Source organism: Stigmatopora argus, chromosome 7 (assembly GCF_051989625.1).
Source record: "Stigmatopora argus isolate UIUO_Sarg chromosome 7, RoL_Sarg_1.0, whole genome shotgun sequence".
Classification (NCBI taxonomy): domain Eukaryota; kingdom Metazoa; phylum Chordata; class Actinopteri; order Syngnathiformes; family Syngnathidae; genus Stigmatopora; species Stigmatopora argus.
Window position 1 is genome coordinate 2,147,957 of NC_135393.1, and position 23,501 is coordinate 2,171,457.

Sequence of the window (23,501 nt, forward strand, 5' to 3'; positions counted from 1 at the left end):
CATGACTGAGCTGGCTCGCCAATACGAGAGGAGTGTTTCAACAATATGTACCATCCTTAGGCAAAAGGATGGTATAATGGATATCAAGCCTTCCAAAGGACAAACCATAATTTCCAAGCTGCGCAATGACATTCATGAGATAGAGAGCCTGCTTTTAATATGGATTAAAGATAAACACTGAGCGGAAGATAGGGTGACCGAGTCGATAATATGCGAAAAAGCCACCGGAATCTGCGAGGACATGAAAGGCATCTGAAAAAAGGGACTCTTTGACACCAGCTGAACCCTTCAGAGTGAGTCGTGGCTGGTTCGATCATTTTAAAAAACAAACTGGGATACATTCGGTTCTGAGGAATGGTGAGATAGGAAGTTACGCCTCGAAAGCCGTGGTGGAATACATTAACATCTTTCTTTATTGCACAAGGTTTACATTTAGTGTAACGTAAGATTAAAACTTATTTTTAAGTGTGTTTATATGTTATCTAAATTCATTTAAGTTAAATTTAAAGTTTGTTATGTTACGAGCGTGTCCGTCAAGTCTATCTCCTGTCCTTTATCTCCCTCTCTCTCGTTCACGCACTATGTCTGTACTGAGTAATGTCACATTTTAGTATTGAAGATCATAACCACTAGATAAGTATTTGTTACTTTGTGAGTAGGTGGTGAATTAAAACCAATAAATAGATGTTTTTCCATTGTAATATACTGTTTTTGGTGTTTTTTCAGAGGGTGGGAATGAATTAATTTGTATTTAGTTCATTTTTATGGGGAAAAAATTATTTGAGATACCAGCAAATTGACTTCCGCCAGAACAAGGCCGCTCCGGAGTGGAGACTTTCAAATTCCTTTGGGTCCATATCTCTGCTGATATCACTTGGGCAGCAAACACGACAGCACTCGTCAAGAAGGCGCAGCAGAGGCTACATTTACTTAGAGTACTCAGGAAGGAGCAACTAAACACCAAACTGCTGGTGACCTTCTACCGGTCAGCCATTGAGAGCATGCTTACCTATGCTGTGTCAGTGTGGCACACAAGCTGCACAGAAGCCGACAGGAAAAGTCAAGAAAAATGATCAACACAACCCAAAAGATCATCAACTGCCCCCTACTTCACCTGTACACCATTTACAAATCCCAGTGCCTAGCAAGGGCAAAGAACATCATAAAAGACAACACACATCCCGGCTTCCATCTTTTCAACCTACTGCCCTCTGGCAGGTTCTACAGGACCATAACAGCCTAGAGCCTAGGTGGGCAAACTACGACCCACGGGCCAGATCCGGCGCGTTGTTCTTTTTAATCTGGCGCACGGAACACTGGTACATATTTAAGGTTTGATGTAAATGATTTCATTCATTTTATTTTGAATTGTAATGACAGCATTTCAACACCAGGTGGAATGTAGGCGCACTGACTTGAAAGCGTCATTTCCATTTACCGCTCTTCTACTGATCAGATCAGAACCCATCTGCACCAATGTGAAAAAAAGAAAAGTCGACAGTGAGTGCCGGGTGTGTAATGGACGCCTAAATACTTTTTTACTGAAATCTAGTCTGGGGCTGTATGTCATATTTGCTAAGAAACCGTTGCAGTTTTAAAAGAACACATCAGCCGTCACTTTTCCACCGAGCATTCTAATTACGCCAGCACACTTTCACCACAAGAACGTGCAGCTACTGCTGACAGGTTGGTTGCTAGCTTGCAGGCTAGCGTGCAAACATCATTATTCGAGCAACTTTCATCCAAGGAGAAAGCACGAAGACAAGTTATTTACTGGCATTCAAACTAGCAAAAGCCAGCAAGCCTTTTTCCAAAGGAGAGTTTCTTAAAGAGTGCATGGTAGAGACAGCAAGTATTTTATGTCCTGAGAGCTAGAACAAATTTGAAAAAAACAGCTTATCCCGCAGGTTAGTGACTCGGCGTATTGAACTAGTCATTCCTTTACTTACGAATGCCTCTCGGTACGAAATTTTCAGGTTACGAAAAAGCCACACCCTTCCCTCACCTTGCTGGATTCGACCATCTCTCCCTGTCCCTCACCCCTTCATACACCCCACTCCGGAGGCTAACAAGGCCACAAATAAAGATAATAAAAACATGGCCTGAGGACGCCCTTTCTCAGCTGCAGGACTGTTTTTCCCGCACCATTTGGGAACTTTTTGAACACCACAACCTCCAGGACTACACGGACACTAGTTTCCTACATCAAAAACTGCATGGACACTGTCACTGTTAATAAACATATCCGGGTTTTTCCTAACCAAAAACCCTGGATGACCAGTCAGACACAGGCACTCATCAAATGCCGTAACACCGCCTTCAGGTCAGGAGACAAGTTACAATACAGCGCTGCCAGAGCAGACCTGAAGAGAGGCATTAAAAAGGCCAAGGCAGCATATACAGGAAAAATTGAGGAGCACTTCACAGAAAATAACCAAGAGAACATGTGGCAGGGAATACGACACGTTACCAATTACAATGACAATAATGTGTCTGTTAACGCAGATGCCTTACTAGCAGAGGAACTGAACCGTTTCTTTGCCTGCATTGAGACGGACAAATCAACACATCCACCACCCTGCAGCAGTACACTGAATCTTCAGGAACATGAAGTGAGACAGTGCTGACCAGCTGACTGGGGTTTTCACAAAGATTTTCAATTGTTTCCTGCAACCATCCATCATCCCATCCTGCCTGAAATCTGCCACCATTATTCCTGTCCCTAAAAAGCCAACCATTGACAGCCTGAATGATTATAGGCTTGTTGCACTTACACCTGTGATGATGAAGTGCTTTGAAAAGTTGTTCGCCTGCCACATCAGGGATAAAATCCCTACCTCAGTTGACCCTCACCAGTTTGCTTTTAGAGCATACAGGTCCACTGAGGACGCCATTGCCGTACCTCTACACACAGCACTGAGCCACCTGGAGCACCATGGGAACTACGTGAGGATGCTTTTCATGGACTATAGCTCAGCCTTCAACACTATAATACCGGACATTCTGGCTGACAAACTCTCCCACCTTGGACTATAGAACATAATGTCATGCCTCTCTTGAGTTTCCAGTTATTTCTACAACTCTGATTTTTCTCTGATAGATTGATTGGAACAGATACTTCTTTGTCACAAAAAACATTCATCAAGTTTGGTTCTTTTATGACTTTATTATGGGTTAACAGAAAAAGTGATCAAATCTGCTGGGTCAAAAATATACATACAGCAACACAAATTAGCAATTTTGGTGACTTAGAAAGTTGTGTCAGTGAAAGGAGCTTCACAGCATGGCCTCTTAACTTCTTGTGAGTGATTATGAGTGACTACAGCTGGTGACTTCTGAGGCCATTTAAATAGGGCTCATTGGAGGAAAACGCCCACAAACGCTACAATGGGAAAGTCAAAGGAGCTCAGCATGGAACTGAAAAAGCGAATCCTTGACTTGAACAAGTAAGGAAAGTCACTTGGAGCCATTTCAAAGCAGCTGCAGGTCCCAAGAGCAACAGTGCAAACAATTGTTTGTAAGTATAAAGTGCATGGCACTGTTTTGTCACTGCCACGATCAGGAAGAAAACGCAAGCTATCACCTGCTGCTGAGAGAAAATTGGTCAGGAGGGTGAAGATTCAACTGAGAATCACCAAAAAGCAGATCTGCCAAGAATTAGAAGCTGCTAGAACACAGGTGTTAGTGTACACCAGGGGTCGGGAACCTATGGCTCGCGAGCCATATATGGCTCTTTTGATGATTGCATATGGCTCGCAGACAAAACAAAATATTCTCACTTCTTTTAATCCATCCATCGATTTTTCACTGCGCATTTCCTGTTCAGGGCTGCAGGAGCAATTGTCAATTATTTTAATTGGATGATACTGGCCTACGTTTGCCGTTGCTGGGTAAAACGGGTAAACTCCGCCCTTTGAATCAGTCTCGGTCATTAGCTCAAAATTAACCCTTCGACGAAGTAGAAGGCGAAAAAAATAAGACGACAAGTATCGTACATTTCAGGCTGAATGGACCGAAGAATTCGCTTTTGTGGAGAGAGCGGGTTCTGCAGTGTGTCTAATTTGCAATGACAAAATTACATCGTTAAAACGGTCAAATGTACAGCGGCACTTCGACACGGGCCACGCCACCTTTGCATCAAAATACCCTGCGGGAGATACCCGAAAGAAAGCGTGCCAAGAGCTTCTGAGCAGGGTGCAAGCTAGCCAGCAGCAACTCCGCGCATGGACGCGGCAAGGTGACTATAATTCGGCTAGCTTTGCTGGTTCTTTAGCAATAGTGAGGAACGGGAAACCATTCACAGATGGCGAGTATGCTAAAACGTTCATGCTGTATGTAGCCAATGAACTTTTTGATGATCTTCCGAACAAAGACAAGATAATCAAACGGATACAAGACATGCCTCTGTCGGCAAGAACTGTTCATGATCGTACCATCGTGATGGCAAACAAAGTGGAGGAAACGCAAGTGAAGGACATAAATGCAGCGCCGTTCTTTTCTCTGGCTTTGGATGAGTCAACAGACGTGAGCCATTTGTCGCACTTCAGCGTGATTGCAAGATATGCTGTTGGTGACACTACGCGAAGAAAGTCTTGCTGTTCTGCCATTAAAAGGGTTCACAAAAGGTGAGGATTTATTGAAGTCTTTCATGGAGTTTGCTCAAGAAAAAAGTCTACCTATAGATAAACTTCGCAGTGTGTACTGATGGTGCTCCGTGTATGGTGGTGAAAAACAAAGGATTTGTGGCACTTCTCCGTGAACATGACAATAGACCCATCCTAAGTTTCCATTGCATTATACACCAGGAGGCACTTTGTGCTCAGATGTGTGACAGGCAGTTTGGCGAAGTGATGTCGCTGGTCATTCGTGTGATCAACTTTATTGTTGCCCGAGCCTTAAATGATCGCCAGTTTAAAACACTGCTGGATGAAGTTGAAAATAACTATCCTGGTCTGCTTTTGCACAGCAATGTGCGTTGGTTGTCAAGAGGGAAGGTGCTTCGCCGTTTTGCGGCTTGCCTGAACGAAATCCGGACTTTCCTTGAAATGAAAGGCATCGGGCATCCTTAGCTAGCCGACACCGAGTGGCTCCTCAAGTTTTACTATCTCGTAGATCTGACTGAACATCTGAACCAACTCAACGTGAAAATGCAAGGCGTTGGAAATACAGTGTTATCCCTTCAACAAGCTGTATTTGCTTTTGAAAACAAGCTGGAGCTTTTCATCACGGATCTTGAAACAGGTCGTTTACTACATTTTGAAAAACTGAGCCAATTTAAAGATGCATGCACAGCAAGTGAGCCCATTCAAAACCTTGATCTCCACCAGTTAGCTGGCTGCACATCCAGTCTCCTACAGTACTTCAAAGCACGCTTTGGAGAATTTCGTGAGCACACTAGTCTTTTTAAGTTCATCACCCATCCAAACGAGTGTTCACTGAACACAGCCAACCTGAATTACAACCCTGGTGTCTCCGTCAGAGATTTTGAAGCAGAAGTGGCTGACCTGAAGGCCTCAGACATGTGGGTGAATAAGTTCAAGTCACTGAATAAAGATTTGGAAAGAATCACACGACAGAAAGCGGAGTTGGCGAGCAAGCACATGTGGACAGAAATGAAAAAACTCCAACCCGAAGACCATCCGATTCTCAAAACTTGGAACGCGCTTCCTGTCACATACCACACACTGCAGCGTGTGAGTATTGCTGTATTGACCATGTTTGGATCTACGTATGCATGTGAGCAGTCATTCTCACATCTTAAAAACATCAAGTCCAACATACGACACGTTTATCGGATGAAAGCCTCAACGCTTGCATGAAGCTTAACCTCACCAAGTACCAACCCAACTACAAACATCAGCAAATCCATGCAGCACCAGAAGTCGCATTAATGTTGAGTGTTATAACAACATTATTTAAAAGAATACATTCAGAGGCTTATTATACTGACATTTAGTTGAATTCACTTTTAAAAATATTATATGGCTCTCACCGAAATAAATTTTCATTTTTTTTGCTTTCCTGGCTCTCTGAGTCAAAAAGGTTCCCGACCCCTGGTGTACACAGTCAAGCGTGTTTTGCATCTCCATGGACTGAGAGGCTGCCGTGCAAGAAGGAAGCCCTTGCTCCAAAAGCGGCACCTTAAGGCTCGACTGAAGTTTGCTGCTGATCACATGGACAAAGCTAAGGCCTACTGGAGGAAAGTTCTGTGGTCAGACGAAACAAAAATCGAGCTGTTTGGACACAACGCCCAGCAATATGTTTGGGGGAGAAAAGGTGAGGCCTTTAACCCCAAGTACACCATGCCTACTGTCAAGCATGGTGGTGGTAGTATTATGCTGTGGGGCTGTTTTACTGCTAATGGAACTGGTGCTTTACAGAGAGTAAATGGGATAATGAAGAAGGATTACCTTCAATTTTTTCAAAATAACCTAAAAAGTCATCAGCCGAAGATTGGTTCTTGGGCGCAGTTGGGTGTTCCAACAGGACAATGACCCCAAACACATCAAAAGTGGTAATGGAATGGCTAAATCAGGCTAGAATTAAGGTTTTCAAATGGCCTTCACAAAGTCCTAACTTAAACACCATTGAGAACTTGTGGACAATGCTGAAGAAACAAGTCCATGTCAGAAAGCCATCACATTTAACTGAACTGCACCAATTCTGTCGAGAGGAGTGGTCAAATATTCAACCAGAAGCTTGCGGATGGCTACCAAAAGCGCCTAATTGAAGTGAAAATGGCCAAGGGACATGTTACCAAATATTAGCGCTGCTCTATGTATATTTTTGACCCAGCAGATTTGATCACTTTTTTGTGTTCACCCATAATAAAGTCATAAAAGAACCAAACTTTATGAATGTTTTTGTGACAAAGAAGTCTCTGTTCCAATCACTCCATCAAAGAAAAATCTGAGTTGTAGAAATAACTGGAAACTCAAGAGAGCCATGTTCTTCACAAGTGTATGTAAACTTTTAACCACAACTGTATTTCACTGCAGTTTTATAAAATTTTCTCACACATGCAGATGGCGGTCACTTTTTTTTCAGGCATTTCTTGCTCTTTCTGACGAAAGTTCTCACCAATATAAAGTTCATATTTTTCTCAAAAGGAATACTAATCTTCTCATAATCCACTTTACTTCCAACACGTCTTTGCCACGCAAAGCAAGTTTTCATGAACTTCACAATTAGTTTCAGGTAGAAGTGTTTCATCAGTCTTCTGAGCTTGTGGATTAGGGGTGCTTCTGATGGTAGTGTCATGTTTAAGGTTGTGAATAATTCCAGTATAGAGCTCAGAAAAAGCACGTAGCAGAAAGCAGTTTGGCTACAGAGAAACCTGTATGCTCTGGCTGGTCTGCTGTTGTGATGTGGTGATTTCTTCTTCTCCTCAAAACAATGACTTTAAAGACTTCCCCAATACAAAGACGAGGTCAATACATTGCTTCATTGAAAGCCACCTCGTGGGAACGTATTTCAGGACCTTCAAGTTTGCGTCCCCACACAACTCCGCTTCAATCTTTACACTCCGTCTGACGTTTTGCACTATTTGAGTGCCTCATGGTTGAGGTTTACCCATGTTGACAAATACACGCCTCTCTAATCTTTTCAAGTAGGAGAACTTGCACAATTGGTGCTACTGTGACAATGAAATTTCCCAAATACGGGATGAATAAAGTTATCCAATCCAATCTACACAACTGTAATACAGTATTCCGTCTTGAACTTTTGCAGGACGCAGTTTGTTGTATTTTTTTTCGATGGCAAAATATCAGTATCACAGTTCTCTCGTCTTCGCTTGGAAGCCATGGCTGCGGTATGTCTATGCTGCTTCAAAAATCTATCGAAACTCCATCCACGTGACCTAAACGGATGTCACATCCATTTAGTTTCGACTTGTGCCATCCTCAATCGGCGAACTGAAAAAGTTATTAAAAGCAAACGTAACGTTTCGAAACACCGATTGCATCAGACATTGCTTGAGTTTATTTATTTTCGTAGTTTTCATAGAAAATTCCGATTTCGTAATTTGATTCTTAGTATTTGGTAGCTCTGTGGATGTATTGATTCTCACTTTAGAACCTCGCTACACTCTGCTGGGCTCTCATTGGCTGTCTCACAACAACCACTATCCATCCATCAAGATTCTCTCACGTAGTTTTGACCGCCGATCGCCGTCAGAGTTCTGACGGTGTTTTTTTGGTGGGGTGTGGGTGTGTGGTTGTGGCCGTGCGCATGCATGTTTGCTTTTCGCCTCTTCTGTCCCGGACTCTCCAGGCATCCCTTGCTCCACGGCGGCAGGAGCGAGACACAAGGCGAAAAGCAAACACACACACATCCACCAAAAAAACACCGTCAGAATATCTGTGACAAAACAAGACAGTGGTTGTGTGCTATCTCTCTGTAGCATACCTTTAGCTTCCTCTTGTTCCCCTACATTTCAACACGGATAGATTTTGTATGTTTGTTATACATTTTAAAGACATTAATAAATCATTTTCTTATCATTTTCACATTTGTGTGTGTTTCCTCACAACTTTCATACAAAATTGGGACACTGATCAATTTTAAAGGGTTTAGTTGATAGTTGTGTGAGGACCATGGAACGAATTAGAGAACTTATATATAAAGTACTGCTCTAATTACAAAATTTTCAAGTTACGAAAAAAGTTCTGGAACCAATTAATTTTGTAAGTAGAGGTACGAATGTAATTGAGGACCTATTTTCACTGTGAGTACAGTTCTTAAAGTATTTATTTATTTTATTTATAGATTACATTTAGATATAATGCGGCCCGGTGGCACGAGTCGGCCTCACAGCTCTGGGGCCCTGGGTTTAAATCCTGGTCATGTCCATCTGAGTGGAGTTTGCATGTTCTCCTCGGGCTTCTTCCAGGTACTCTGGTTTCTTCCCACATTCCAAAAACATGTATGGTTGGCTGATTGGACACTCTGAAATGCCCCAAGGTATGGGTTTGAGTGTGCATGGTTGTCCGTCTCCTTGTGCCCTGCGATCGGTCGGCTGGCCACCAATTCAGGCTGTACCCCACCTCTGGCCCGGAGTCAGCTGGGATAGGCTCCAGCACCCCCCACGACCCCAATGAGGATGCAGCGGTTCAGAAAGAGATGAGATTTAGATATACAGACACTCCTCAACTTACGAACGCAATTGGTTCCGAGCGATTGTTCATAAGTTGAATTTGTTTGTAAGTTGATTTAGTGCTATATTTTGTATTATAATTTATGTTTAAGGCCTATATAAGTATATTGAAGGTTTATATAAGTGCATTTGTATGTTTAAGGCTTGTATAAGTAACACGCATTGGTTTGTACTGAAAAAAAAAACATTTAATAAAATGGAGAGAATATGTACAGTACTGTAGAGAGAGAGATAGATTTATGTATTAGAAACTGGCCAAAAGAAGCGACCTAATGACGATTGCACAGTTTTCTTCTTTTTTTCATCATAAATGATGCAGTAGCACTGTATGGCATCATTCAATTGATTTGCAAACTTTGTGCAACGTTCAATATTTGGGTCCTGCTGCTCGATCTTTCTGTTTATAAATGGTACTGAATGTGCAACGCTCACCACTTTCTGACGCGCATCAAGCTTCGTTATTATTGCCACTCGTTTCAAATGAAATGGCTTGCCTCTTCCTTGCAACTCCCTCAATAGAAGCCTTTAGCTTTTTACCAACCATATTCAATATTGGATGCATGAGATATTTAATGATACAAATGAAAAAGGTTATTTGCACACTGGAGATACAGTCACGCACTTCCGCATTGCAACGAAGAAGGTAGATGCTGGGTGAGCTGAGCTCTCACAGCGCCAGGCGTCGGTATTAGCGGCGGAAAGAAGTACTACTCTGAAAAAGACGCGAAATACAAAATTGGACTTGCGAACATTTTTGGACTTAAACGCAATTTGCAGACATGTTCGTATGTACCGTTGTTCGTAAGTTGAATGTTCGTAAGTAGGGGAGCGTCTGTAATTACATTACAGTCTTCATATGCAAAAACTAATATTGAATAAATACACTTCCTGATCATTGTTACTTGTGTACTTGAATATTTGTACAGGCGTGAAAACATGTAGTATGGTACTGATAATAGGGGTGATCCTACTTCATGGTTTTTCGCGGCCATGTCTGGTCTACATTAACCGCAATATTCGAGGGATTACTGTGTAGACTGTAGAGGAAAGCCCTGACAACATGATGCAGATTTGAAAGCTTGGAAGATGAACTCAAACCATGGATCGAACATGGCAGCCGGAAGAAGCAAAGATGTGAAAAGCTTGGGAGCAATGGATGTTGGATGGCAAACATTGTTGTACAAAGAAAGACAGGCAGCCTGCGTTGCACGAATTACTTGACAATTTGGAATAGATTTTGGATTCCTGGGCTTTAAGTGTCGGTGAGCACTGTAGTTTGAGCTTTCGCCAAAACTGGTATTACTATTACGGAACCAGTGTGATGGATGGCGAACTCTACCCACTTGGCCAAATTATATTGTATACAGAAGATAAGATGTAGATATTAGCATGGTTTGACTTCTATTACCACAATACACATTACATTAATAAAACACAATCAAACTCAGTTTTGCTCCCGTTGCCTTTTTAAAACATATGCTTGCCTTCATGATAGCATATGTTTCAGCCTAGCATTACCATATGTTGTGCCCATTGACCCAGAGTACCCTGTTGTGTGGGCAAAATCCAGAAATTCCACCCGCAACTGAAACAGCGCCCTTTAAACCGATGCACCTAACAGGTGTTAAAATATGGAATTCTGATATAGAAAGGAATAAGAGGAAAAAAATAAAGTGGTACCTCTACTTAGGAAATACAGCCATACCTCTACTTACGAATGTCTCTAGGTACAAAAGCAAATGAGTGCCATGAGATACGAAAAAGACCCAAGATGCGAAATCCCCCGCAAATTAAATGCATTTCCTGTATATCCATTATTTTATTCTTAAATTGTGACAGATGCATTTATTCTCACTTTATAACCTCGCTACACTCTCCAGGGCTTTCATTGGCTATCTCACAACAACCACAATCCATGTTTCAAGATTCTCTTCTGTACTCTTAACTGCCGTTCGTCGTCATAGAGTTCTGACTGTGTTTTTTGTTGTTGAAATTTTCCAACTGTGGATAAAGCAGCTGCTTCTGTTTTTATCATCATGCCTCCCGAGATAATTATCAGTGGGAATGAAAAGAAGTCGTCAGCGAGGAGCATAAAATCGAACTCGGCAATCCAGAAGCAATATAACGAGAAGGCGGAGGAGAAGGGAGCAGCGACCATTCCCACAGCGAAAATAAAAGAAATGCTGGCGAAATTTCAGGAACTTTGTCTTTGTCGAAAAAAACGCATCCCCAAAGTCTTCATGTCAAAAAAACGCATAACCAAAGTCTTCATGGGTCATGTGATCGCCCATTTTGACGTTTGTTTGTTGCACTATAGAAACATTATTAAAAGGCAATCTTCTTTGAATAGTTTTTTTCTTCAAAATGTCCGTCAACCGCCACTGCACAAGGGGACGTTAAATCCAAGCAAGTAAGAACTAGTAGCGAGTAATGAAATGAAATTCCAAATAAATCATAAAATGTTAATGTTTGGTGTTCATTAATGTAGTTAAATAGCCGCCTCGTGGTGTAGAGGTTCACTCGCATTACTTCGGTGTGGGCAGGCGCAGGCTCGATTCCCACTGGTATGATTGTGAGTGTGTATGGTTGTTTGTCCCTGGCGACCAGTCTAGGGTGTAGTCTGCCTTTCGCCTGAAGTCAGCTGGGTTAGGCTCCAGCAAACCCCCCGCAAAAACATTTCAATTAATGTGAAAAAACATTATACAGTGGTACTTCGACATACGAGCACCCCGACATACGAGCATTTCGATATAAGAGTAAAATTTCGAGCAAATAATTATCTCTAGATACGAGAAAAAATTCGAGATACGAGAAAGCCAGGTGGCCAAGACATGAGAGGCTGTTTATCATTTTACCGCACTGTTTTTTTTCCGCATCTCTTTTGTGTATAACAGATATCTACGAGCACTGGGCGGGGTGTTGCATTTCTTTCAGTGTTTTTTTTTCCGTCACTCAGCGCAAATGCCGGAGCGATCGCTAATACAGTGGTACCTCGACCTACGATCAGCTCTACCTACGACATGCTCGAGATACGATCAAAATTTTGAGATGCGACCAAGCCATGTGGCCATGGCACTGTCTTTTTTGCGTCTCTTTCGTGTATAAAATATATCTACGAGCACTGGGCTGCACATGATGAACTCGTTGTAATGGATGATATCATGTCGCTTGGAAATTCCTTGGGGCTGGAGGTTAACGAGGCAGATGTGAATGACCTAATCGCCGAGCACCACGAAGAACTCATGACACAGGATTTAATCGAGCTCCAGGAGAGTGAACATTTGTTGCCGGAACTCAGTAGCGAGGAGGCGGTGGAAGAGGCGGGGCCCTGGCTACAAAAGATATCAAAGACATGCTTGCGAAGTGGCAAGAGTTTTCGGATTTTGTAGAAAAGAGGCACCCTGACAAGCTGGCAAGTGGTCACGCGTTATCGTATTCTGATGACATTTGTGCGCGTCATTTTCGAAATATTTTGAAGGGAAGGCAAAAACAAACAACTCTTGATGCGTTCGTTTTGAAGACTCCAGCTGAACGTCCGGGTGGAGTCAACCCGTTACAAAGGTAAAAAAGATTAAAACAAAATTAGAATTCAGTTTTGTGTAAAGTTACATTAAACATATGTTTGAGTGTCTGTATATATTAATCCAAGGTAATTTAAATGTCTTTGTTCTGTTACGAGTGCGTTATCGTGGAAAGATACCCCTCCCCCTCCCCTCTCTTTCTGTCCCTCTCTGTAACCTCCACGAAGTCCGCCCAATTTTAGTTATATTAAACACATTTTAGTAGACGCTCCCCTACTTACGAACGAGTTAGGTTCCGAGCGATTGTTCATAAGTTGAATTTGTTTGTAAGTTGATTCAGTGCTATATTTTGTATTATAATTTATGTTTAAGGCCTATATAAGTATATTGAAGGTTTATATAAGCGCATTTGTATGTTTAAGGCTTGTATAAGTACCACGCATTGGTTTGTACTGAAAAAAACATTTAATAAAATGGAGAGAATATGTACAGTACTGTATATAGAGAGAGAGATTTATGTATTAGAAACTGGCCGAAAGAAGCGATCTAACGACGATTGCACAGTTTTCTTTTTTTCATCATAAATCAGTGGTTCCCAAACTATCTTACCTGACGCCCCCCTTCTTGCTTCCAGTAGACCTGCACGCCCCCCCCCCCCCTCCCACTTCCTCTTTTGCTCATGTGAACTTATTTTATTTTATTGCATTTATTTCTTAGCATTGTTCAGGAAAACATATCTCTGTTAATAGAAAACGGGTTGGACCGTTGGAGTGACTGCTATAATCATATTTTGCATGTATTTAATGGCAGATATTTGTTCTTTGATTTTATTATTCTTATAATCTATTTAAACATTTTTTTTAGCAGATGACTTCACGCCCCCCTTGAATTCTCTTTACGCCTCCCTAAGTGGGCGCGCCCCCCAGTTTGGGAACCACTGTCATAAATGATGCGGTAGCACTGTATGGTATCATTCAATTGATTTGCAAACTTTGTGCAACGTTCAATATTTGGGTCCTGCTGCTCGATCTTTCTGTTTATAAATGGTACTGATGGTCGAACGATTCAAGTTGTATGCCCGTGAAACGCTCACCACTCTCACGCGCATCAAGCTTCGTTATTATTGCCACTCGTTTCAAATGAAATGGCTTGCGTCTTCCTTGCAACTCCCTCAATAGAAGCATTTCGCTTTTTACCAACCATATTCAATAATGGATGCACAAGATATTTAATGATACAAATGAAAAAGGTTCTTTGCCCACTGGAGATACGTTCACGTACTTCCGCATTGCAACGAAGAAGGTAGATGCTGGGTGAGCTGAGCCCTCACAGCGCCAGGCGTATTAGCGGCGGAAAGAAGCACTACTCGGAAAAAAATACAAAATTGGACTTACGATCATTTTTCGACTTAAACGCAATTTGCAGACATGTTCGTATGTACCGTTGTTCGTAAGTAGGGGAGCGTCTGTACTATTAAACCACTCGTTATTTGTTACTAGGTCAATATATGGCAAATTAGAACAAATAAAAATGTTTTTCCAATCCAATATCCTGTTTTTGGTGTTTTTTCAGAGGGTTGGAACAAATTAATTTGTTTTTAGTTCATTTCCATGGGAAACGTTCGCTCAAGTTACGAAAAGCTCGACATACGATCTCAGTCCCGGAACGGATCAAGATCGTATGTCGAGGTACCACTGTACGAGGTATATATTACTTCTCGTTGGCTGCTCATAAGAACATCAGGGGCACTGGCTCCGCAACTCCTCGTGTAATATCTCTGGTAGCAAATCCCTCTTTGTAATGTCTCTGCGAGCACTGGGCGGAGCGTTGCATTTTTTTCAGTGTTTTTCCCCCCCTAGCCTGTTAGCTCCTGTTGGCGGAGCGATCGCTAATTCAAGACTACAGACGCTCCCCTACTTACGAACGCAATTGGTTCCGAGCGATTGTTCATAAGTTGAATTTGTTTGTAAGTTGATTCAGTGCTATATTTTGTATTATAATTTATGTTTAAGGCCAATATAAGTATATTGAAGGTTTATATAAGTGCATTTGTATGTTTAAGGCTTGTATAAGTAACACGCATTGGTTTGTACTGAAAAAAAAACATTTAATAAAATGGAGAGAATATGTACAGTACTGTAGAGAGAGAGAGAGATGTATGTATTAGAAACTGGCCAAAAGAAGCGACCTAATGACGATTGCACAGTTTTCTTCTTTTTTTCATCATAAATGATGCGGTAGAACTGTATGGCATCATTCAATTGATTTGCAAACTTTGTGCAACGTTCAATATTTGGGTCCTGCTGCTCGATCTTTCTGTTTATAAATGGTACTGACGGTCGAACGATTCAATGCCCGTGAAATGCTCACCACTCTCACGCGCATCAAGCTTCGTTATTATTGCCACTCGTTTCAAATGAAATGGCTTGCCTCTTCCTTGCAACTCCCTCAATAGAAGCCTTTAGCTTTTTACCAACCATATTCAATATTGGATGCATGAGATATTTAATGATACAAATGAAAAAGGTTCTTTGCACACTGGAGATACATTCACGCACTTCCGCATTGCAACGAAGAAGAAGGTAGATGCTGGGTGAGCTGAGCTCTCACAGCGCCAGGCGTCGGTATTAGCGGCGGAAAGAAGTACTACTCCAAAAAGACGCGAAATACAAAATTGGACTTGCGAACATTTTTGGACTTAAACGCAATTTGCAGACATGTTCGTATGTACCGTTGTTCGTAAGTTGAATGTTCGTAAGTAGGGGAGCGTCTGTACTTCTCGTTGGCAAGTGGTCGTGCGTTATCCTACTGTGAGGACATTTGTGTGCATCATTTTTTGAATATTTTGAAGGGAATAACAGCAAACAGCCCATCGATACTAAAAGTCAGGTTGGAGGCGGGGCAAATAGAGCCAACCCGGCCGGAAGAATGGTATAAAAATGTAAAACAAAATTAGGATTAAGTTTAGTGTAAGGTTAGATTAAACTTATTTTTGAGTGTGTCTGCATCGTAATCCAAGTTCATTTAAATTTGTTTATGTTATATTACGATTCACCGGAGCAAAAAGTCTCCCCCCCCGCCTCTATGTCCCTCTCTCTACCCTCTGCGAAATCTGTCTAATTTCAGTTCTATTAAACACATTTTAGTAATATTAAACCACTAGTTATGTGATAATATTACATTAATAAACCTTAATTTTTATTTTCCCTGCAATTCAGTTTTTGGCCATTTTTTATCACTGAACACCCATCATCTGCCTTTTGCCAATTATGCCAAGAAACTGTTGCGGTTTTCAATGAGTATAATATTAGCCGGCACTTTGCTACAAAGCATGCCAACTATGCTGGCAAGTTGTCAACCAAAGAAAGGGAAGCTGCCGCTCAGAAGTTGGCAGGTAATTTAAAGGCTCAACAAAGTTGTTTTCATCGTCAGACTGCCATTCAAGAGACAAGTACCAAGGCCAGTTTTATTCTTTCATTCAAAATAGCAAAGACCAGCAAAACAATGTCTGAGGGCAAGTTTTTAAAAGAATGTATGGTGGAGACCGCTGGCATTTTGTGGCCGGAGACAAAAGACAAATTTGAAAAATCCGTTTATCACGGCGGACTCGGCGTGTGGAACTAATAGATGAAGATATCAAGAGGATCCTGAACAAAAAGATGGTCATTCACGTTGTATTCTTTAGCGCTGGATGAAAGCAATGATGTCAAAGACACTGCTCAGCTCCTCAGTTTTATCTGAGGTTTCAATGACAATTTTGAAATAACAGAGGAGTTTTTGACAATGGAGTCTCTGAAAGGACAAACACGGGGAGAGGACTTTTTGACCGGGTGTCTGCTGTAATCGAAAATGTGAAGTTTCCTTGGAGTAAGCTTGTCAATGTCACCCCAGATGGATCCCCGAATTTAACGTGGAAAAACGTTGGCCTGGTGAGGAGAATCCAGAATAGAGTGAATGATGAAAACCCTGACCAGGATGTCATTTTCCTCCACTGCATCATCCACCAGGAATCTCTATGTAAATCGGTATTACAGCTGAATCATGTTGTGAATCCTGTCGTGAAACTTGTCAACTTCATACGCGCAAGGGGACTTCAGCACCGTCAGTTTATTGCGTTCCAGGAGGAAATTTATGTGGATTACTATTACCTGCTTTATCACTCCCATGTGCGCTGGTTGAGTTTGGGCAAAGTCTTTCAACGCGTGTGCAAGCTCAAAGAGGAGATTGGCGTGTTTTTGGAGCAACTGGGGAAGGCTGATGAATTTCCTGAGCTGAGCAACAAGAGCTGGATTTGTGATTTTGCGTTTGCTACGGACGTGTTTTCACACTTGAATGGGCTCAACACGAAACTGCAGGGGAATGATCTGTTTGTGCAAGACGTACACAAACGTGAAAGCCTTCAAATCCAAGATGGCTTTATTTGAACAAGGCATTCACTCATTTTCCTACATTAGCCACACTGGAAGAGGCCGGAGCAAAAGTAAAGAAATACAGTGAGTTACTGGATGTACTGCACGGAGAATTCTGCCGTCAGTTCTCGGATTTCCACAAAATGTACATGTCACTTCAATTGGTGGCCTGTTCTCTGTCACAAGACCCCGAAACTGCCCCAGAAGAGCTGCAGCTCGAACTGATCGATCTGCAGTCTGACCCTGTCTTAAAAGAGAAGTTCAACTCTCTAAAACTCATTGACTTCTATGCTTCACTCAACAAAGCAGCGTTTCCATGGCTGCGGTGGGGGGCGCAGAAGATGCTGGCGTTGTTCAGCTCGACCTACGTGTGTGAACAGACCTTCAGCATCATGAACATCAACAAAGTCAGCCACAGATCCAAGTTAACAGACCAACACCTCAGATCCATTCTGAGAATCGCCACAACAAAACTAAATCCAGACTTTGATGCGCTGGCTAAAAAAGGAGACCAACAACACTATTCCCAATAAAATTGAAAGTGTCTCCGTGATGCCCACATTCTCAAAATAAACAGTGCGCGCTGATCAAATATCATTCCGCTCCACCGGCTGACTTGCTGTCACTGTTTTGTCTGAAGGACAACAGAACTTTCCGTGCTTTAAAATGATGCAATTTGAAATGTCCATATGTGAGGTAAATTTACACTTGCCCAACATTACTAAGGGAATAATTTAGGGCACCCTTGGCTTATTGTACAACAGTCGACTCAATCACCATGGGTGATTAAGTAATTAATAACAAACGTTTGTGACGCCTCAGTGACCACTATAAGAGCATAATACAGTAATACCTCGATATACGAGTGCCCCGACATGCGAGCAATTTGATACGAGTAAAATTTCGAGCAAATATTTAACTTGATACGAGTAAAATTTCAAGCAAATCCTTATCTTGAGATACGAGACAAATTTTGATATACGAGCATACAGCGGACGCGAGAGGCTGCTCATAAGAACATTATGGACACTGTCTTTCCCATTGCAACTCCCTCGTGTAATGTCTCTACGAGCACTGAGCGTTGCATTTTTTCAGTGTTTTTTCCCGTTAGTCAGTGCGAATGGCGGAGCTTGTTCACTAATACGAGAGGAGTAGTACTTCCCGGGCAAGTTAGCAAGTGGCCGTGCGTTATCCTATTGTGAGGACATTTGTGTGCATCATTTTCGGAATATTTTGAAGGGAAGACAAAAGCAAACAACCCTCGATAGGTTGCATCTGAAAGTCAGAGTGGAGGCGGGGCAAATAGAGCCAACCCAGGAGAAGGTATAAAAATTTAAAACAAAATTAGAATTAAGTTTAGTGTAAAGTTAGATTAAAATTACTTTTGAGTGTCTGCATTGTAATCCAAGTTCATTTAAATCTGTTATTTTATGAGCGCGTTGCCATGCAAAAAGTCTTTCTCTCTCCCTCTCTCTCTGTCCATCTCTCACTCTCCTCTGCGAAATCTGTGTAATTTTAGTACTATGAAACACATTTTAGTACTATAAAACCACTAGTTATTTGTTACTTTATAAATACATGGCGAATTAGAACAAATAAAATAAATTCCAATCCAATATCCTGTTTTTGGTGTTTTTTCAGAGGGTTGGAACGAATTAATTTGTTTTTAGTTCATTTCTATGGAAACATTCTTTTGAGTTACGAGTAAATCGACATACGAGCTCAGTCCCGGAACGCATTAAGCTCGTATCTCGAGGTACCACTGTACAGAGGATGGCGCATCAAATACTCACCGATGACATTGTGCTTGGGACTGAACGGATCTACCACGGTCTGGTCTCTATAACTTCGGAACCCTTGGATGATTACCTGCACATAAGACAGAAGTGTCAATGCACTTTTAAGAAGAAGCATAAAATGGTATGTAGATTAAAGTTAAAACGTGCCAGCTCACAATGATGGAAGCCACGTATAAGATTTACTTGGGAGAGGGTTGCGGTGATTGTCTTGCGATATTTATATATATATATATATAGCTATCTTTGCCCGTGGATCTTCAAAAGGGGGTCGGCCATTTCAAGAAACACTTTTCGATGGCATTCTGGTTAACTTCAGCGTGCTGCCTTTTGATAACAAGTTGAATTCAACCCGTCTCAATTTCAATACTTAATGAAAACAAGGATGTAAAATTACAAATTCCAACTGGCTTTCATTCAACCAAGTGATAGTGCAAGCCCATTCGGCCCAGTAAGAGAAAGCGACACAACCACTCTTCAGCCGCTAGCTTACCTGTTTGATGTACATTTTCGTCAATTTCAGGTGCCTTCTAGTCCAAACCAGGAGGAAACCGACAGGCTCCACGTGGAGAATGCAAGTGAGTAAAACTACACACTTTCTGGAATTTAAGATTAAAGTTTTCGCATTCAAAATTGGTTAGCTCGTCTGCAGTGGACAGAAAACATAGAAAATGGCGGCGGGGGCGGGATGATTTGGAACATACCACAATGTAAAATTTGGGGTTACCAATGAATATACAAATGGTAAAACGGAAAACAAGTCCAGATAATCTCCAATACATTTAAAAAAAGGCCGTATCCTGAACTAATATGCGGGAATTTATTCTGTTACCATATCATTTGGTCTGATAGACGAATTTTAAAACGATTGCTTTTTCTGTTTCATCCCATCTCCATTTGTCATGATGCCAAAGAGCAGTTCGGTCGCTTTCGAGCGCCAAATGCGTGAAAGAACATACCCACTACAGTCATTTCAAGTATTAAATGGATTTTAAAATAATGAACCTGTATGTATGCATACCTGTCAACCTCTGCCGATAACTGCCCTTATAAATGATTATGATTTTGATTATTGTTTTTTGGGGGTTTGTAAGGGGAATCATAATCATTTATAAGGGCAGTTATCGGCAGAGGTTGACAGGTATGTTATGTAAAATATATATATATATATAGATATAGATATAGATATAGATATAGATATAGAGATAGAGATAGAGATAGAGATAGAGATAGAGATAGAGATAGAGATAGAGATAGAGATAGAGATAGAGATAGAGATAGAGATAGAGATAGAGATAGAGATAGAGATAGAGATAGAGATAGAGATAGAGATAGAGATAGAGATAGAGATAGAGATAGAGATAGAGATAGAGATAGAGATAGAGATAGAGATAGAGATAGAGATAGAGATAGAGATAGAGATAGAGATAGAGATAGAGATAGAGATAGAGATAGAGATAGAGATAGAGATAGAGATAGAGATAGAGATAGAGATAGAGATAGAGATAGAGATAGAGATAGAGATAGAGATAGAGATAGAGATAGAGATAGAGATAGAGATAGAGATAGAGATAGAGATAGAGATAGAGATAGAGATAGAGATAGAGATAGAGATAGAGATAGAGATAGAGATAGAGATAGAGATAGAGATAGAGATAGAGATAGAGATAGAGATAGAGATAGAGATAGAGATAGAGATAGAGATAGAGATAGAGATAGAGATAGAGATAGAGATAGAGATAGAGATAGAGATAGAGATAGAGATAGAGATAGAGATAGAGATAGAGATAGAGATAGAGATAGAGATAGAGATAGAGATAGAGATAGAGATAGAGATAGAGATAGAGATAGAGATAGAGATAGAGATAGAGATAGAGATAGAGATAGAGATAGAGATAGAGATAGAGATAGAGATAGAGATAGAGATAGAGATAGAGATAGAGATAGAGATAGAGATAGAGATAGAGATAGAGATAGAGATAGAGATAGAGATAGAGATAGAGATAGAGATAGAGATAGAGATAGAGATAGAGATAGAGATAGAGATAGAGATAGAGATAGAGATAGAGATAGAGATAGAGATAGAGATAGAGATAGAGATAGAGATAGAGATAGAGATAGAGATAGAGATAGAGATAGAGATAGAGATAGAGATAGAGATAGAGATAGAGATAAGAGATAGAGATAGAGATAGAGATAGAGATAGAGATAGAGATAGAGATAGAGATAGAGATAGAGATAGAGATAGAGATAGAGATAGAGATAGAGATAGAGATAGAGATAGAGATAGAGATAGAGATAGAGATAGAGATAGAGATAGAGATAGAGATAGAGATAGAGATAGAGATAGAGATAGAGATAGAGATAGAGATAGAGATAGAGATAGAGATAGAGATAGAGATAGAGATAGAGATAGAGATAGAGATAGAGATAGAGATAGAGATAGAGATAGAGATAGAGATAGAGATAGAGATAGAGATAGAGATAGAGATAGAGATAGAGATAGAGATAGAGATAGAGATAGAGATAGAGATAGAGATAGAGATAGAGATAGAGATAGAGATAGAGATAGAGATAGAGATAGAGATAGAGATAGAGATAGAGATAGAGATAGAGATAGAGATAGAGATAGAGATAGAGATAGAGATAGAGATAGAGATAGAGATAGAGATAGAGATAGAGATAGAGATAGAGATAGAGATAGAGATAGAGATAGAGATAGAGATAGAGATAGAGATAGAGATAGAGATAGAGATAGAGATAGAGATAGAGATAGAGATAGAGATAGAGATAGAGATAGAGATAGAGATAGAGATAGAGATAGAGATAGAGATAGAGATAGAGATAGAGATAGAGATAGAGATAGAGATAGAGATAGAGATAGAGATAGAGATAGAGATAGAGATAGAGATAGAGATAGAGATAGAGATAGAGATAGAGATAGAGATAGAGATAGAGATAGAGATAGAGATAGAGATAGAGATAGAGATAGAGATAGAGATAGAGATAGAGATAGAGATAGAGATAGAGATAGAGATAGAGATAGAGATAGAGATAGAGATAGAGATAGAGATAGAGATAGAGATAGAGATAGAGATAGAGATAGAGATAGAGATAGAGATAGAGATAGAGATAGAGATAGAGATAGAGATAGAGATAGAGATAGAGATAGAGATAGAGATAGAGATAGAGATAGAGATAGAGATAGAGATAGAGATAGAGATAGAGATAGAGATAGAGATAGAGATAGAGATAGAGATAGAGATAGAGATAGAGATAGAGATAGAGATAGAGATAGAGATAGAGATAGAGATAGAGATAGAGATAGAGATAGAGATAGAGATAGAGATAGAGATAGAGATAGAGATAGAGATAGAGATAGAGATAGAGATAGAGATAGAGATAGAGATAGAGATAGAGATAGAGATAGAGATAGAGATAGAGATAGAGATAGAGATAGAGATAGAGATAGAGATAGAGATAGAGATAGAGATAGAGATAGAGATAGAGATAGAGATAGAGATAGAGATAGAGATAGAGATAGAGATAGAGATAGAGATAGAGATAGAGATAGAGATAGAGATAGAGATAGAGATAGAGATAGAGATAGAGATAGAGATAGAGATAGAGATAGAGATAGAGATAGAGATAGAGATAGAGATAGAGATAGAGATAGAGATAGAGATAGAGATTAGAGATAGAGATAGAGATAGAGATAGAGATAGAGATAGAGATAGAGATAGAGATAGAGATAGAGATAGAGATAGAGATAGAGATAGAGATAGAGATAGAGATAGAGATAGAGATAGAGATAGAGATAGAGATAGAGATAGAGATAGAGATAGAGATAGAGATAGAGATAGAGATAGAGATAGAGATAGAGATAGAGATAGAGATAGAGATAGAGATAGAGATAGAGATAGAGATAGAGATAGAGATAGAGATAGAGATAGAGATAGAGATAGAGATAGAGATAGAGATAGAGATAGAGATAGAGATAGAGATAGAGATAGAGATAGAGATAGAGATAGAGATAGAGATAGAGATAGAGATAGAGATAGAGATAGAGATAGAGATAGAGATAGAGATAGAGATAGAGATAGAGATAGAGATAGAGATAGAGATAGAGATAGAGATAGAGATAGAGATAGAGATAGAGATAGAGATAGAGATAGAGATAGAGATAGAGATAGAGATAGAGATAGAGATAGAGATAGAGATAGAGATAGAGATAGAGATAGAGATAGAGATAGAGATAGAGATAGAGATAGAGATAGAGATAGAGATAGAGATAGAGATAGAGATAGAGATAGAGATAGAGATAGAGATAGAGATAGAGATAGAGATAGAGATAGAGATAGAGATAGAGATAGAGATAGAGATAGAGATAGAGATAGAGATAGAGATAGAGATAGAGATAGAGATAGAGATAGAGATAGAGATAGAGATAGAGATAGAGATAGAGATAGAGATAGAGATAGAGATAGAGATAGAGATAGAGATAGAGATAGAGATAGAGATAGAGATAGAGATAGAGATAGAGATAGAGATAGAGATAGAGATAGAGATAGAGATAGAGATAGAGATAGAGATAGAGATAGAGATAGAGATAGAGATA

At 40.4% G+C, this 23,501-nt stretch overlaps 1 protein-coding gene and 1 pseudogene across 3 annotated transcripts in view; one reads left to right on the forward strand and one right to left on the reverse strand.

Annotated features, from left to right (window-relative positions):
* The window catches only part of smc3 (structural maintenance of chromosomes 3), a 116,705-nt gene extending 97,078 nt beyond the window's left edge, over positions 1-19,627 (reverse strand). Inside the window, exons 1-3 of one of the 3 annotated variants that reach the window (XM_077606376.1) lie at positions 19,588-19,627; positions 19,377-19,482; positions 18,881-18,956 (exon numbers count right to left, since the gene is read on the reverse strand). In XM_077606376.1, coding sequence (XP_077462502.1) covers positions 18,881-18,956; positions 19,377-19,391 — 91 coding nt within the window. In that variant the 5' untranslated portion in view covers positions 19,392-19,482; positions 19,588-19,627. Of the gene's footprint in view, positions 1-18,880; positions 18,957-19,376; positions 19,568-19,587 lie in introns of those variants that run through there. The other 2 variants (XM_077606374.1, XM_077606373.1) reach the window with 2 other exon arrangements.
* Positions 2-17,620, forward strand: LOC144077158 (general transcription factor II-I repeat domain-containing protein 2A-like; annotated as a pseudogene).
* Positions 19,628-23,501: the final 3,874 nt, after the last annotated feature.